Source organism: Bombyx mori, chromosome 11 (assembly GCF_030269925.1).
Source record: "Bombyx mori chromosome 11, ASM3026992v2".
In the NCBI taxonomy this organism is placed as follows: Eukaryota; Metazoa; Arthropoda; class Insecta; order Lepidoptera; family Bombycidae; genus Bombyx; species Bombyx mori.
The window spans coordinates 2,377,912-2,393,785 of NC_085117.1; the positions used below are offsets into that span (position 1 = coordinate 2,377,912).

The 15,874-nt window shown below is 38.6% G+C and overlaps 1 protein-coding gene across 1 annotated transcript; it reads left to right on the plus strand.

Annotated features, from left to right (window-relative positions):
• Positions 1-62: 62 nt before the first annotated feature.
• Positions 63-15,299, plus strand: LOC101739208 (G2/M phase-specific E3 ubiquitin-protein ligase). The gene is made up of 11 exons (XM_004922174.5): positions 63-408; positions 1,097-1,198; positions 1,699-1,823; positions 2,833-2,957; positions 3,518-3,645; positions 5,338-5,561; positions 8,269-8,408; positions 9,983-10,117; positions 10,630-10,876; positions 11,442-11,550; positions 12,224-15,299. The coding sequence occupies exons 1-11, from the start codon at positions 253-255 to the stop codon at positions 13,004-13,006; spliced, it is 2,274 nt and encodes a 757-aa protein (XP_004922231.2). The 5' UTR covers positions 63-252; the 3' UTR covers positions 13,007-15,299.
• Positions 15,300-15,874: the final 575 nt, after the last annotated feature.

Consider the following 15,874-nt stretch of genomic DNA (forward strand, 5'->3'; position numbering starts at 1 on the left):
GACAAACCGAAAAAATGAGGGCGATTGTCACAATGCTGTGAACGTTCCTAAACGGAAAAAAAAATTCCCGCCAAAAGATGTTGTCAAACTGTCATTTCGTTCTAGGAGAACCGAAATTATGTTTTGATAACAAATTGATAGAGGCTTCAAATCTGATTTTATGCCGAAACGCTATGATTGAAACTATATTGCAAAATAAGAAATGTTTACCTTTTTAAAATAGCTACTAATAGGATTTAAGGAACAATAAATATGGCTGGAAAAAAGGGTAGGAAAGTTGAAATTTCGGCAACGCTTGTGACTGAAGACATAATCCCGTGTGCTATTTGTGGTAGAGAAGTTGATGATGAAGTTCTATACGGAAAAATATATGCAATCGGAGATATTCAATGTCATTATTTTTGCGTGGTACGTTTATAGAATCGTAAGGCATCCATATTAAACAAATGCAACCCTTGTAATTTTAAAACATCATCATCATCATCATCTTAGGCCTTACAGCCCAGGGTGGTCCTTAGCCTAATCCAGTATGTCTCTCCAGACTGCTCTGTTGAGGGCTTTCTCCTTCCAGTTCCTGACACCGATAACTTTGAGGTCGTGCTCTACGCCATCTAACCATCGGAGTTTAGGCCTGCCACGACTTCTGCGGCCCTCGAGTTCGCCATATAATAGTTGTCTTGGCATTCTGGTCTGGTGTAATTTTAAATATGTTGTATTTATTCAGAATATAAATGTATAATTTTCATAATCATTCATTTTTACAGACTGAAAAAAAAAATTAACTAAATTCACAGCTAACAGAGTTGTAGAACTAAATGTACTATTATTATAGAGCCTAATTATCAAAATATATACAAAATTCACATAAATTTGCTGAGCAGAGCAGGTGTACTGGAGACAATCATGGGTGCCTCTGTCAGTGAGCATTTGGGATCCTGAGAAATGCCTTTTGGATAAGACTATCTTCTTTCATTTTAAGTTCAATGTGACCAATTGAATAATACTAAATACTGGTGAAGAAATTATGCCAATTACCATAAAAATGTAATAGTAATTAATACGATTTTAATGCTGCTTTTCTGTTTGTACCTCATAGTTGCTGTCCTGCTGCCTGGTGCAGAAAGGAAGAGAGACAGATGGCCTCTTTGGGTTTCTGTATCGAGATATCTTAGCCGAGATCGAGAGGGCCAAGAAGCATGTGAGTAAATACTTTTATTTCCTCACATTGTCTCAATTAATTGAGAAAATAATTATAAGCGGACTGTGAGATACAGTGAGTAAAATGACATCAACCATAAAATATCACAATCATTCTAAACAGAGGAAGATTCCTTTTGGTGGTAGGTGGTAGGTCTTGTGAGCCCTCACAGGTAGATAGATGCTAACCCCCGCCTATTTCTGTGAAGCAGTAATGCTTTTTTTGGGCTTTAATGGTGGTCTGGCAGGTGTACTATAACCATTGAGTTAGAACTCATGTTAAGGTGGTGACATTCACATAGTCTGAAGAAACTTAATACCAAGTGGCCAGTTAATGCATTCACTAATCTATGCAATAAAAAAATTGTGTTGTATTTAGTATGCTCTGAAGTATTTGATGGGAACTATTTTATCCACCATCTGTCATCTTAACTGTCTTGTGAATAAGATGTGTTTGATCTGTATTTTATTAATTATTATGGTTATAAATAAAAATTGCAGAAATGCTCATACTGCAGTCGTGGTGGTGCCACCCTGGGCTGCTCTGTGAGCCAGTGTCGGAAACAATTCCATTTGCCGTGTGGCAGAGAAAAGAATGCAGTATCATTGTTCTACGGTAATTATAAGTGAGTATTGGTGAGATCAATAGTTCATTTAAACCACTAGATTTTTTTCCACATAAGGTCTTCATAAACACTTTCAGAATCCTACACTTTTTTTTTATATTGTTTAGATAGATGGACGAGCTCACAGCCCACCTGGTGATAAGTGGTTACTGGAGCCCATAGACATCTACAACGTAAATGCTCCACCCATCTTGAGATATAAGTTCTAAGCTCTCAGTATAGTTACAATGGCTGCTCCACCCTTCAAACCGAAACGCATTACTGCTTCACGGCTGAAATAGGCCAGGTGATGGTATCTACTCGTGCGGACACACAGCAGGTCCTACCACCAGAAATTTAATTAAATTTTAGATCCTTCTGAAATTGATAAAATCCCAGAATGAGTGTAGTTTTTACACCAAGTACCAATCAAAACAATTTTTTTGTGAGTACATTTTCTCTCATCGTGGTGTAAAAAAAGGTATGTACAATACAATGGCGATTTTTAAACAATTGACACAATGGACCTTAATAGAAGGCTCCAAGGTCACCCAAACAGCAATGGAGATGGGCTATGCTGGGTGTTTCCCCGCGAGATCAAATCAGGAATGAGGAGATTTGCAGATAAACTATTGTAACCGACATAGCCCAGAATAATGCGTCATTGAAGTGGGAGTGGCCGGGGCCGTAGCAACCGCGTATACCAGAAGACGTAGTTTGGGTAGGGTAGAGTCCACAAACTGGACCAACGACCTTTAGGACCAGAGGCTTGAGGTCTGTCTAGCAGTGAATATCCAGAGATAAAGAGTAGCTGTGATAGAGCTTACAATTAAGCTGGTCCTAGATGAGTAGCAACCTCAACTATGATACGTTAATAAACTATTAAAAAAGAGTTGGAGATACATAAATATAATTCAACAACTTCCCGATTACATTTCCATTCCACTATATCATATTTTCTTGTCTATAATTTTCAAACTTTTTGATTTTATAGCAGAAACTAGTTGAAAACATTTGAACTAAATTTCAGATCATACTGTCAGCAACATGTCCCGAAGCAGAAGGTACATGACAATGTAATGGAGAGCATTAAGCAGCGGAGAAAAAACAAAATTAAATCCAAAAAAGGTGGAGCAGATGTCTTTGAACATGAAGGTAGTATTATTATCAATATTTTTCATTTTAAATTTGTATTCCAAATAGAACAGTATTGAACGAATCTTTGTCCAGTGCTTGATTCGATAAATATTATTGTATAGCAATTCATATACATCAGTTCAGTGTACCAAGAGTTTCCGAATTGTCAGATCGCACATGGCTTATCTATACCTATAAATAAAATTGGAGTGTCTGTTTGTAATATTGAAATAACCGCTTTTTACTACATGCATATGAATATGTATACGATACATACATAAAAATAACATTTTTTACAATTTTTGTCTGTCTGTCTGTTTGTTCTGGCTAATCTCTGGAACGGCTGGACCTATTTTGACGAGACTTTCACTGATAGGTAGCTGATGATATAACGAGTAACTTAGGTTACTTTTGTAGATTAGCTTCGCCCCACGGCGTCGTCCGCGGTACGACAATAACCGGGGGTAACATCGCGGAACTCAGCTATCAATAATAAAATTTAATGTTTCCGAAGCGAAGCGAGGGCGGGTCGCTAGTTCAATATCCAAATAAAGTCATTTCAAATGTCATAATTACAGAATCAAGCTCAGAATCGGAGTTTGTGTGCCTGATATGTTACGAGGAGGTTGAACCTTATCCCGGTGTGCAGACATTTTGGCCGCCCTGCTGTGCCAGGGATGCTTGGTTCCACCGAAGATGTTTACAGGTAAAGGTCTTGTTTACTTCTCATATCTTCTTGATTACCACTTATCTGGAGAGATAAATGTATTACAGAGCACAATGATGAGTTCTTCTTGAAAAAGGGTTGAAAGCAGTAGGATGTAACTAGGTGGTAACGGCTGGTATTGCTTATGTCCACAATGGTGATACTAATTATATGACCCTTGTAAATGGACTCTGATAAAATTTCGACATCATAAATAAGGCTGGTATTTGTTAGGTAAGTAGCCAGCGAAAAAAATACCACATCAATTATTTTTTTATATTCCACAAATAGACATCAGTCACAAATAAAAAAGTGAATGTGCATTAATTGGGAAGCACTAATTTTAAACTCGAGCCGATTCGTATTAACGGCTTATGCGATTGGTACCACTGTGGAATTAGTTATAGCAGTCATTCGGCCTCAAATGAGGATTTTTTATGGGTACTAGGGACTGACATACATATTTATAACATTTAAATATATAGATAATAAACACCAACACAAGCAACAAACAAACTTTTTCATCACACGAACGTTTGCCCGATATGGGAATCGAACCAACGACCCTCGGCACAACAGTCAGAGGCGCTAACTAATCCACCACCGAGTCAGTCGGGTCAGCTGATAATGTCAGAATTACAACTGACCGTGCGAGTGTCATGTATTGGGAGAATGTTGACTTTGAAGTCGTCGTGGCCTAAAGGATAAGACGTCCGGTGTATTCGTGTGTAGCGATGCAACTGTGTTCGAATCCCGCAAGCGGGTACCAATTTCTCTAATGAGTGACAAATGTTCACGATTGACTTTCACAGTGAAGGAATAACATTGTGTAGTAAAAATCAAAACCGCAAAATTATAATTTGCGTGATTACTGGCGCCATTTAAGTTGTAAATGTCTATGGGTTCCGGTAACCGCTTAACACCAGGTGGGCCGTGAGTTCGTCCACCTAACTAAGCAATAGAATCAACAGTGGTTGTCATTTTATATAGGAAGGAATCGCTCCCTCATTCCGTACAAAGTTAAAAACGAATTAGTTAATAAAATATTTTTCTTTTTTTTTTTTTTTTAATGGCAATCTGCCGATACTTTCAGCAATTTCTGCCAGTGTCGTGTTATGGCTACACATGGAACATTGTTGAGATATTTAAACATACTTTATATTATGAAAAGTATCCAATTTTGGCAATATTATTGGTGCCTGGGACTAACACAAAATTAATGTTACTATAAACTTACATATTATAATAAAGATTATGTACAGAGAATAATGCACTACATATATATAATTATAAAGAGGAAAGATTTGTTTGTTTGTTTGTTTCGAATAGGCTCCGAAACTACTGGACCGATTTGAAAAATTCTTTTTCCATTAGAAGCCGACATTGTCCCTGATGAACATAGGCTACTTTTTTTATTATTATTTTTATTTATTTTTTTGGTTTCATGTTTGTTTTAATGTTTCCGAAGCGAAGCGAGGGCGGGTCGCTAGTATAATTATAATTTTATTGAGTTAGTAGTTATAAACTTAATAAAAGCACGTATAATACGGGGGTGTTAATAAAATAATAAAAATTTCAAACCCTATTTTATAAGATGGCTGACATCTATAGCTTTGTTATATCTCTTTTGGCGTGGGTAACCACTTAACGCCAAACGAGACGTGTAAACTTACTTGTTACCTGGTTTTTCAGCGGATGGCGCTCACTGCCGGCATGCATTATCTGAAATGCCCCTTGTGCAACGACAAGGAGCGCTTCCACGAGGCCGTCATATCGCAGGGATACTACATCCCCGACCAGGATGCCGCGTGGGAGCTCGAGCGGAACGCGTACGCAGAGATATACGAGAGGAATCTAAGATGTGACGCTGAAGTCTGCGAATGTCCTCAGGGCAGAGACCACGATAGCAACGAAGGGTGGGTTAAACAGTTTATGTACCGAATTAGCATTTTATTGCTTAAGAACAACTTAGAACTGATATCTCAAGGTGGGTGGCGCATTTACGTCATAGATGTCTATGGACTCCAGTAACCACTTAACACCAGGTGGGCTATGAGCTCGTCCATCCCTCATAGCAATAAAAAAAAAACAAGGGATATGACCTATTTAATAATAAGGTGTTACTGTTATTAATGGAAATTAGTAATAGTGTTATATTTTAAAGGAGAGTTGCTCATATCGACAGATTTGGTTATTTGAATGTTCAGATCCCACTGACAGCTACACATTTTTGCAATGAGATGTGCATTTAACATATGCTCATGAATGACTTCTACAATGAATGATAATTAAAATCAAATCTGCAATAAAAATATTTTCATGTTGTGTTTGTTCATTTGATGAATTTGGCTTCTACAAGGACATGATCCCTTTCCAGAAAAAGAGTGCTATTTACAAGGAATGATATTTTTCTAGATTAGATGTGGAAATAGATATAGAATATATAGATATATAGGTAGTAGATATAGAAATAAATGTTGTTAAAGTTTAAGGTAACGGGAACCGTCTAAATCTATCTGAAATTGAATGGTGCAAATGAAGTATTTCTTTTAGAAATTCTAAATAGCGTTAGTGCGTTTTTATTAAATTCGTCCTGCCCGGCACTAGACACAGCGTGGTGTGACTATTGTTACGCCGGTAAGAGTAACGCCACCTATCGCCGAATAATCGAACGAATATCGAAGGATCTAGTAGCACCTAGAACGCCCGAGAAGTACAACGCCATCTATTGCCATATAGCGGAAACACACAATACTAGAAATGAGTGGAATATTCTCGATGACTCTAGGGATGCGGTATCGGCTATAAAAGCATTGCAGAGATGGCACGCAATCAGTTAGTTAATCGGAACTACTCGAAGCGAAAGAGAGAACGAATCACTTGAAGCGAATTGAGATTTTTAAAGTGTTTGTTGAGTGTTTTAAGTGTTGAATACAGTGTGATTTGTTTTATTTTGTCTATTTATTGTTTCTTCAGGTTTAAATGTGTAATAACGGTAGTTTATTAACTGTTTAATATCTGTGAAAATGCACAAATGTGGGAAAATGAAACAAAGACGCTGAATGTAACTTCTCGGGATCCTCCAAAAAGTCCATTGAAAAAGTCTCAGTAAATGACCACCATTTTACTGAGATTATATGTCATCCCATATTATCTAATCTCGTTTCATTTCACTTCACTTCATACAGGGTGGCCCATAAGTCCTTTGAAAAGTAAAATTTGAATAAAACGAACAGGGCGCGCGTGAGCGGTGCAGGGGAAGCGGGGGGAGTAACTTCGGTTTCTGGGAATTTAGTCGCGATGGAGCGTTTTACCGGAGCGGACCGTGCGTTTTGTGTGCGCGAGTTTTATAAAAACGACAATTCGGCAACCGTTGCGCGGCGTAAATTTCGAGAACACAAAGGTTTACACAACTTTGACGACACTCCAACTCTTCAAACGATTAAGAACTGGGTTGCTAAGTTCGAGGAGACCGGTTCGACGTTAGATAAACCGCGGTTGGGTCGCCCAAGGACGTCACGTACGGAACAAAACATAGACACAGTGACACAGTCTATTCGCGAAAATCCGACACAGTCAACTCGTAAGCGCGCCAGAGCATTAAACGTATCCAGGACATCGTTACAACGGATTTTGAAGAAAGATTTACATATGCACCCTTACAAAATTCAGTTGGTTCAAGAATTAAAGGAAACTGACGGTATTCAAAGACAAAATTATGCGAATGAAATGTTGAATCGGTTTACTTCCTTCAATAACATAATGTTCTCTGACGAGGCTCATTTCCATCTTAACGGGCATGTTAGTAAACAAAATTGCCGCTATTGGAGCCCCATCAATCCAAAACTTAAGCATCAGAAGCCCTTACATAGTCCGAAAGTGACTGTTTGGGCCGCTATGTCAGCCCATGGTATCCTAGGGCCTTACTTCTTTGAGGATGGCAGAGGGCGCGCAGTTACTGTTACGTCGGAGCGATATGTGGCTATGATCGAAGAGTTTTTCATACCAGAATTGCAAAACTTTTCAGGCTTTAATGCCAGGACGTGGTTTCAACAGGATGGGGCCACTTCTCACACCTCTAACACTGCTATGCCCGTTATCCGTCAACTTTTTCCTGGCAAAGTTATCTCTAAGAGAGGAGACATTTCCTGGCCTCCACGTAGTCCAGATCTGACCCCGATGGATTTTTTTTTGTGGGGCTACCTTAAGGCTAAAGTATACGACACAAACCCGCGGTCAATTGAGGCCCTAAAAGAAAACATCCGCAGAGAAATGACAAGCATTTCAGCAGTGACGTGCCGCGCAGTCATCGACAATTTTAGACGTCGTTTGCAAGAGTGCCGTGATCGCAACGGATTACATTTAGGAGATGTTATTTTCAAAAAATAATTCCCGTTTTTTAAGCTTTTTATGTAAATAAAAATTTAATTCATAATGTAATTAGTTTTATTTTAATAAATTTTTTTTCATATCAAAGGACTTATAGGCCACCCTGTATTATAATTTTTCGTAAAAATAAGAATATAAATTAAAATAAGACATGACTTAAAGGTTTTAGTTACCAGGTCATAAAATCCTTTATACAAAAAAAATAAAACACTATATAGACAATGTTCTGTGCAGGGAGTGGGACCTGCAGCCGTGCCTGCTGTGCGGCTGGAGCGGGCGCCACGCGCGCTGCGGGCCCGCGCCCCCCGTGTGCGCGTCCTGCCGCCCCGCCGCGCCCGCCGACCTCACCCGCCTCACCGCGCAGCTGCGACACGGTACTGCTGCCTCTATACATACTTACTGGCGGTAGGACCTCTTGTGAGTCCGCACGGGTAGGTACCACCGCGCCTATTTCTGCCGTGAAGCAGTAATGTGTTTCGGTTTGAAGGGTGGGGCAGCCGTTGTAACTATACTGAGACCTTAGAACTTATATCTCAAGGTGGGTGGCGCATTTACGTTGTAGATGTCTATGGGCTCCAGTAACCACTTAAAACCAGGTGGACTGTGAGCTCGTCCACCCATCTAAGCAATAAAAAAAACCTTGAGACATGAGTTTTAAGAACTCGGTTTTAACAGTACAACGGCTTCCCCTTCAAAATGAAACGCGTTACTGCTTCACGGCAGAAATAGGCTGAATGGTGGTACATACCCATGCAGATTCATAAAACGTCCTAACACCAGTCGAGAAAGTTAATTCAGAAATGGATCTAGAATGACACTATAGCAACTTAATAATCAAATGACCAGAAGTAGCTTGTAAATAAAAGGACAAACTTATCCATCAGTCTCTTTTACTCCACACACCCTTCCTCTATAGACACAGAGTTCAGTTTGAAAATTTTATTCAATATTAAAAAAAAAAAAAACCCATTTTTTAGATTTGGTCTTTATAATTCTAAAGGTGCGATATAGTATGTGTTTGCTGTGCCCATGTATTGAACTGAATCACTGTTCCAAATAAATTAATGTATAGTGTTTATATGAGGCCTATAAAATCAAAGGCAGCTAAATCCAAGTCTGTCAAATATCCAGATAAACTACAAAAATCGGCCCTAAACACGTCATCACGGATCCTCCCGATCCATCGAAGTACTGCTCTTGCTAGGGCCAGTGTTAGCAACACTCCCGGTTTGAGAAACTGAAATAACTTTGTTCTGATAGCTACGATATTCTTTATTTTAAAGCAGATTTACAAAGAATGAGAATATTACTAATAATCTGAATTTTAAATGATAAAACTTTGTTTATTAGTACTTAATACAGAGTAAAAATGAAATTTTGGAACTGAATTTGTTAGAGTTTTAGCTGCATTTGTTATAACATGAAAACACTAAAGCGTGTCCAACTAACTAAACAAGATAGGGCCATTGTTAATCCATTTTACGACATTAAGGCGTTTAGCTGCCTTTGATTTCATAGGCCTCATATGTACTGGCACATGCCCTATATTCAAACATAACAATGCTTTACAATCTCATTAGTAAGTTTGCTTGCTTTCAATTAAATTTTATTACAAATATGATCCGAACAGGCAACATACTGTAAATTAAGAGTGGCCCTTTTCCAATTACAGCACAAGAGCGCATTATGCGGCATAATGCTCAACTAAGCTTCAGCATAATTCGGCATTGTGCGTCACTGAGTAGCATTATGTTCTGTAATTAACCATTACTTAATGGTAGTTTTCCAATTACAGAGCATAATGCGACTCAGTGACGCACAATGCCGAATTATGCTGAAGCTTAGTTGAGCATTATGCCGCATAATGCGCTCTTGTGCTGTAATTGGAAAACGGCCAGTAATTACAATGCGTTAATTGATGATTTATTTTATTTGAATTGTTTTTCAGTAATGTTGGCCGAAGAATCCAGGAATCGTAGTGAAACTCGGCGACGTCCCGTGATGCCGAGCAGAATGTCCCTACGACGGACGAAAACTGACCCGAAAAATGTTCCTTCTACGTCCACCGCTGAGAATAAACAAGGTATAATGAGTGAGTTGTGACTACAGGACTCTCATTTGATGTAGGTCGGATCTGTGTCTGTTTGTGTACGAGAAGAGCTCGGGATCAGTAGAGCTGCAGAGGACTGTGTCTATAGTAGTGTAGTATAGGACTCTCGGCTGGATGTAGGTCGGATCTGTGTCTGTTTGTGTACGAGAAGAGCTCGGGGATCAGTACAGAGCTGCAGAGGACTGTGTCTATAGTAGTGTAGTATAGGACTCTCGGCTGGATGTAGGTCGGATCTGTGTCTGTTTGTGTACGAGAAGAGCTCGGGATCAGTACAGAGCTGCAGAGGACTGTGTCTATAGTAGTGTAGTATAGGACTCTCGGCTGGATGTAGGTCGGATCTGCGTCTGTTTGTGTACGAGAAGAGCTCGGGATTAGAATAGAGCTGTAGAGGACTGAGTCTATAGTAGTATAGTTTAGAACTGTATGTAGATTGCATCTGTGTCTGTTTGTAAAAGGACTATCTAATCAAACTTATTAATTTTCAGAAGTAACACGACAAGATCTCAATTTAAAGCCTCCGAGGAAGCCACAGTATTGTCTCATAAAGCCTACAGTGTTGAAAAACATTGAACAGAATTTGTTATCGCCCATAAAATTATTAGAAAAGGGCGTTCAAGAGAAAATTAACAGTGAAGAAATAGACAATGTTATAATCGATGAGAAAATATTAGAAGAGGTCCGAGAAAAGTTCCGAAAACCTAAACCCTTGTGTGTTAAAAGGAAAATTGTCGAGTGAGTCTTTGGTTTTTTAACTATTATTATATTAACACTAGCCCTGCCTTTTGCTCAAGGGCACAGATGTCATCGTAGAGCGACCGACCGACCAGCGCATTGAAGTTCCGCCTCAGGGCCTTCTTTGGCACACATTCCCTTTTCTTTTTGAAGTTATACTTCTTTAGGCGCGTTATCAAAAATTGATGAGAGTGAAATTATACGATGCGCACGCACCGTGACACAAAATTAACAGAATGAAGTTGCCCACTAAATCGCTCATTACAATACGACCGACGTAACTTGGCGAGTCTGAATATAGCCGCAGGTGAACTTTCCGAACCGTACCGAGAACTACCGAATTTATACGATGTCTAGAAAAGGGATGTCCAATATGCGTGTTTGAGGATTTTTTTTCAAATTGATTAAAATTTAAATAAATAAAAAAAGAAATAAATTTAATAAAAATAAAGTATAACTTCTTACGCGCGTACATAAGTATACTCTTTTTTTAAAATATTACTTTCCTTTCTTGCCACATGCCCAAATTGTATTAATCTAGATATGAATTTGTTTTTTTTTGCAGTGAAATTTTACAAGGGCTGTTCGATACCGTTCTGAAAGAATCGAAACAGAAGGAGATAATCAAGAAATGGTGCTCCCCTAAAAAGCGCGAAATTAAGGAGGAAACAGAGGTCTTTTTTTAGTCTATTACTCATCGTGTCATCCGACTATGGATTGAACTCCCTTCCGATATGTTCCTATAGATCTGTCCATACCCAACAGCATCTAAAAATAAGTCTTATGCAATGGTGACCGGACATGTATGTATATGTGAGTCAGAGATAGGGCTTATATGCAGCCTCCACTTCTCCTTATGAGTGAGATAGCCACAATTAATACTTCGACCTATTAGCTTAAGTCATTTACATTATCTACTTAATACCAGATGAGCTGGTATGCCCATCAACAGAACAGATGCCGAAAAGAACATCGAACTGTTGATGCTAATACCAAATAAAACGGACCCCTAATTACAAAGATAAATGTCGCTTAAATAGTCTTTCAACCCTCTATATAAGTTTTTTATTTTTTTATTGATTAGATGGGTGGACGAGGTCACAGCCCTACTGGTGTTAAGTGGTTACTGGAGCCCATAGACATCTACAAAGTAAATGCGCCACCCACCTCGAGATATAAGTTCTAAGGTCTCAAGTATAGTTACAACGGCTGTCCCCACCCTTCAAACCGAAACGCATTACTGCTTTACGGCTAAAATAGGCAGGGTGGTGGTACCTACCCTTGTGGACTCGCAAGAGGTCCAACCACCAGTAATTCAGTAATAAACCATTTCTCTTTCTTCCACAGCCCCAGGATATCATATCTGAAGACACAGCGGTCGCTCGGAACCCCTCCACGCCAGTTAAAGTCGAGAACCAAAATGAATCGAGCAACGATTCATCTAGTACTTTCCAACTGCCACCGGAGTTCGTCGCCGACGACAGCGATCACTTCTCGCCGCAGAAACTAAAGAAACTAGACATTCAAAACAATTCCAGCTTAGAGATATTCGAGAATAACGAGATTATTAACATAGACGTTAAGAAAATGGACACTCAGTGTGACCGCAGTGAGGGTGTCGATTTAAAGACTCCGGTGAAAGTTAAGAAGTGCGCTTTCAAGTTCAGCCCGTTGGATAAGGAGACGCTAAGTGACGAAAACGTCGGCATGGACGTCGAGAGCTTCAAGAATTGCTACCTGAACGAGGTGGACAGGCATTTTGTGAACAACGTCCCGGGTGAACACGGGAAGAAGAAGTCTAGAAAACGGAAACTGAACTCGAAAGCGAGAATCGATAAGAAAAAAAAGAGGGATCATAAGGAGTTGAACAAGTCGAAGGTGTACCGTAAGAACGAGAGGCAGAAGATGAAGATTAGATTCAAAACTCGCATAAAACTGAAGGTATGCGAGAGCAAGGATAAAGATTTGAAACAGTACGTTTTGTCGAACGTGAATAATGTTGTTGTGAGACCGCAAAAAGAGGTTGGACCGATTAAAAGGAAATATAACAAGCAGGAGAAGTCATCGGATAATCTAGTTCAGACATCGATCCAGAAGTTTTTCGCTGTGAAAAATTGTAAAACTAAATAGCACGCTGAAAAAAGCTTGCTTGTAGCACACATAGATAAATAGCATGTTATTATTATAGAATAAATATACATATATAAAATAGGCACTTCATCTACGTCAGTCTCAGCTATCATTTAAAGTTGTCATGACCTAAAGGATAACATGGCTGGTGTACTCTATGTCACCATGCCCGTTCAAATTTTTGTTTGTTATCGCTTAGATGAGTGGACCAGCTCACAGCCCACCTGGTGTTAAGTGTTTACTGGAGCCCATAGATATCTACAAAGTAAATACGCTTGAGAAATGAGTTCTAAGGTCTCACTTTTAACAGTACGATTTGCCACATGTTCACAAATGACTAAAAATCAAATGCACTAAAATTATAATTTGCATTGTTACTATTGGAATCTGGTAGACATTAATTCTGAAGGTAAGAGGCGGCTTTGACATGGCAACTCAATAGGTTCTAGTAGTCACTTGGTATATGTCTTCAATAAGAGTATCTCCCACCTGAACTCCCTAATACCTATCTTACCGCGTGGCACCGTCTTTCTGCGTACCTCTGCCATGAAGAAATTCAGAGCTTCGGCTCTTAGAACAGTTATCCAAGGGCTTTTTATGGTATGCGTATTTACCATGTTTGTATATAGTTAAAAAAAGATGTGTGGTGTCGTGGGACACCTGATAAGAACGAAGTTCCTTATTATAAAAATATTAATTTTAAGTTCTATTCGAGGTATAAAGAAAATAAAACTGGAGGTTTCGCAACATCCCGCGGTCATTCGGTAACGTGCGAAATTATTGTGGTACACTTCATTCGCGGTTGTTTGCATAAGAGTTAGTGTGTTGCGCAAACGAACGCTCTGAGATCGTGGTCAATGAATGATAAAAAAATATGTTATCTTTTGTATGTTATTACAAAGTTAAGTCTTACACTGTGCAATACTAATTCGTACGTTATTGCAAAGTTAAGTCGTACACTGTGTGCATTACTAATACCTTACGTTACGGACGTTTTTTCCCGGTTAGGGTACCCCTCCGCATCGTCCCATAAGGAACTTCGTTCCAAAAAAAACTAGTTTAAATTTAAATCATGGAGTTGACTCGTGATTTTTTACTAAGTCGTTATAAGATATTATGGCCCTAAACAAGTTTTTCAATGATTGTGTTTTTTTTTGTCTCAACTATGGAGGTTAGAGGTAAAGTGTCGACATGTAAACATCAAGTTACTGTTGGAAGACTTACCGAAATAGCGCTAGTGTGGGAAGTGGAAATTATGTGAATAAAGCAGTTTTAAACAGAGCGAACGAAGTGTGCTAGATTTAAGTGATGTGTAGTCGTTTATGGCACTGTTTTTAAATCTTTCCACTTGCTACTGTGGCGCCATCTTAATTGGCTCCCGTTCAGCGAACACTGTTTAACTTGTACTAAATAACAGTTCAAAAATCCTCCAGAATGGCGCTAGCATGAGCACAGGGTATGATATGAATTGAGCAGTTGTTAACTGATTGAAGTAAACTGAGTTAGGAAATTGAATATATTTAATGACTAGAGTGACAGTGTAACATACAAGACCTCACATGTTTACGTACTCCAAACTAATTTCGTCCATAACACCTAAAATTATTACTATGGTAAAACGTGGAGACATCGATTGCATTTTTTTATCAGCTTTAAACACTTAACTTTTTGTGATTTTGTAGTGGTTACAGTTATTTCGTCCTTTTTTATTTCTCTATCTTATTCAAATAACTTTCAGCGCCTTTTTTTAAATTTACCCGGTTGCTACTGTAGTGCCAATCTTATTTAGCAAATTTTAACGTATACTTTTCACACACAGAGACGGTTCTCCTCACCTCTACCCTCCATAGTCTCAACCCATCGGTTGCAAAACCGCCACGAAGTGCCTTGTTAAAAAGTATGTTGTTGTTACAAAGTATATAATAAATTGGTACTTTTCTTACTAAATTGTTCATTTAAAAGTATATTTATGTAATTGTTGTGTTATAAAAATAGTTTTAAACATACTAAACTGCCTAGTTTGTTGAAAAATTCTAGAAATATCGGGAGTATATGAGTGCTGTCAGAGCACGTCGATTTCTACCGTTTAGTAGATACTTTTTATTATCACAATTTTGTGTTTTTCTGTAATCAAGACATTACTATGCAATGTTAGTTTTACTATTTAATGTTTTATTAAATATATATTAAGGTTACACTACGATTGTATAAGTCAACTTTTTTTTTCGTTAACTCTTCGTTTGTATACTTGATTCAGCGCTTATTAAAAGAAGAAACAAATTCATTGTGTAAATCTGCGTTTTCTTTTGGCTTGCCGTCCTTCATCGGGCACTGGGTACGTGTACAGGTTCTTAGTCATGCACAGTGACCCACAGGGTTAGGTCCGTGTCTTTTATTGTGGAACATCTGGAACGGCCGATTATTGAGAGGTGCCCAGCTCCCGTGCGTCTGACCCTAGGTGTGTTGTCACGATAAGAGGACAATGGTGGTGCATTCCTATTTTGAAGAAGCGCTCTGACGCTGTCTTCAGATACTAGAAGACTTGATTCCTTGGATTTGTAATAAAAACGTATAAGTATCATTATGAGGTTATGTGGTGCGTTCACATTGAAATTTTTGCACTAGTCTATACAAAGATAATTTTCACCGGATTAGACAGAAAGATATGCTTCATTGTTGTAGGTGCGATTGATACCACGCATAAATATTAATCACGATTAACTTATTATATTATAACTTACGATAGCTTTAAGATAATCTTTTTTGAAGAAGAAGAATGTTATGTAATTATAAGAAAACAATAAAATAAAAAGGCCCACAGTGAACGCCTCATCATATCTTGCATGTAGCTAAATATGCTAAGTTTAA

Coding starts and splice junctions, on each gene's coding strand:
- LOC101739208 (XM_004922174.5), top strand. CDS start 253: ATGGCTGGAAAAAAGGGTAGGAAAGTTGAAATTTCGGCAACGCTTGTG. Junction 2,958..3,517: donor AGATGTCTTTGAACATGAAG/GTAGTATTATTA, acceptor TCATAATTACAG/AATCAAGCTCAGAATCGGAG. Junction 5,562..8,268: donor GACCACGATAGCAACGAAGG/GTGGGTTAAACA, acceptor TGTTCTGTGCAG/GGAGTGGGACCTGCAGCCGT.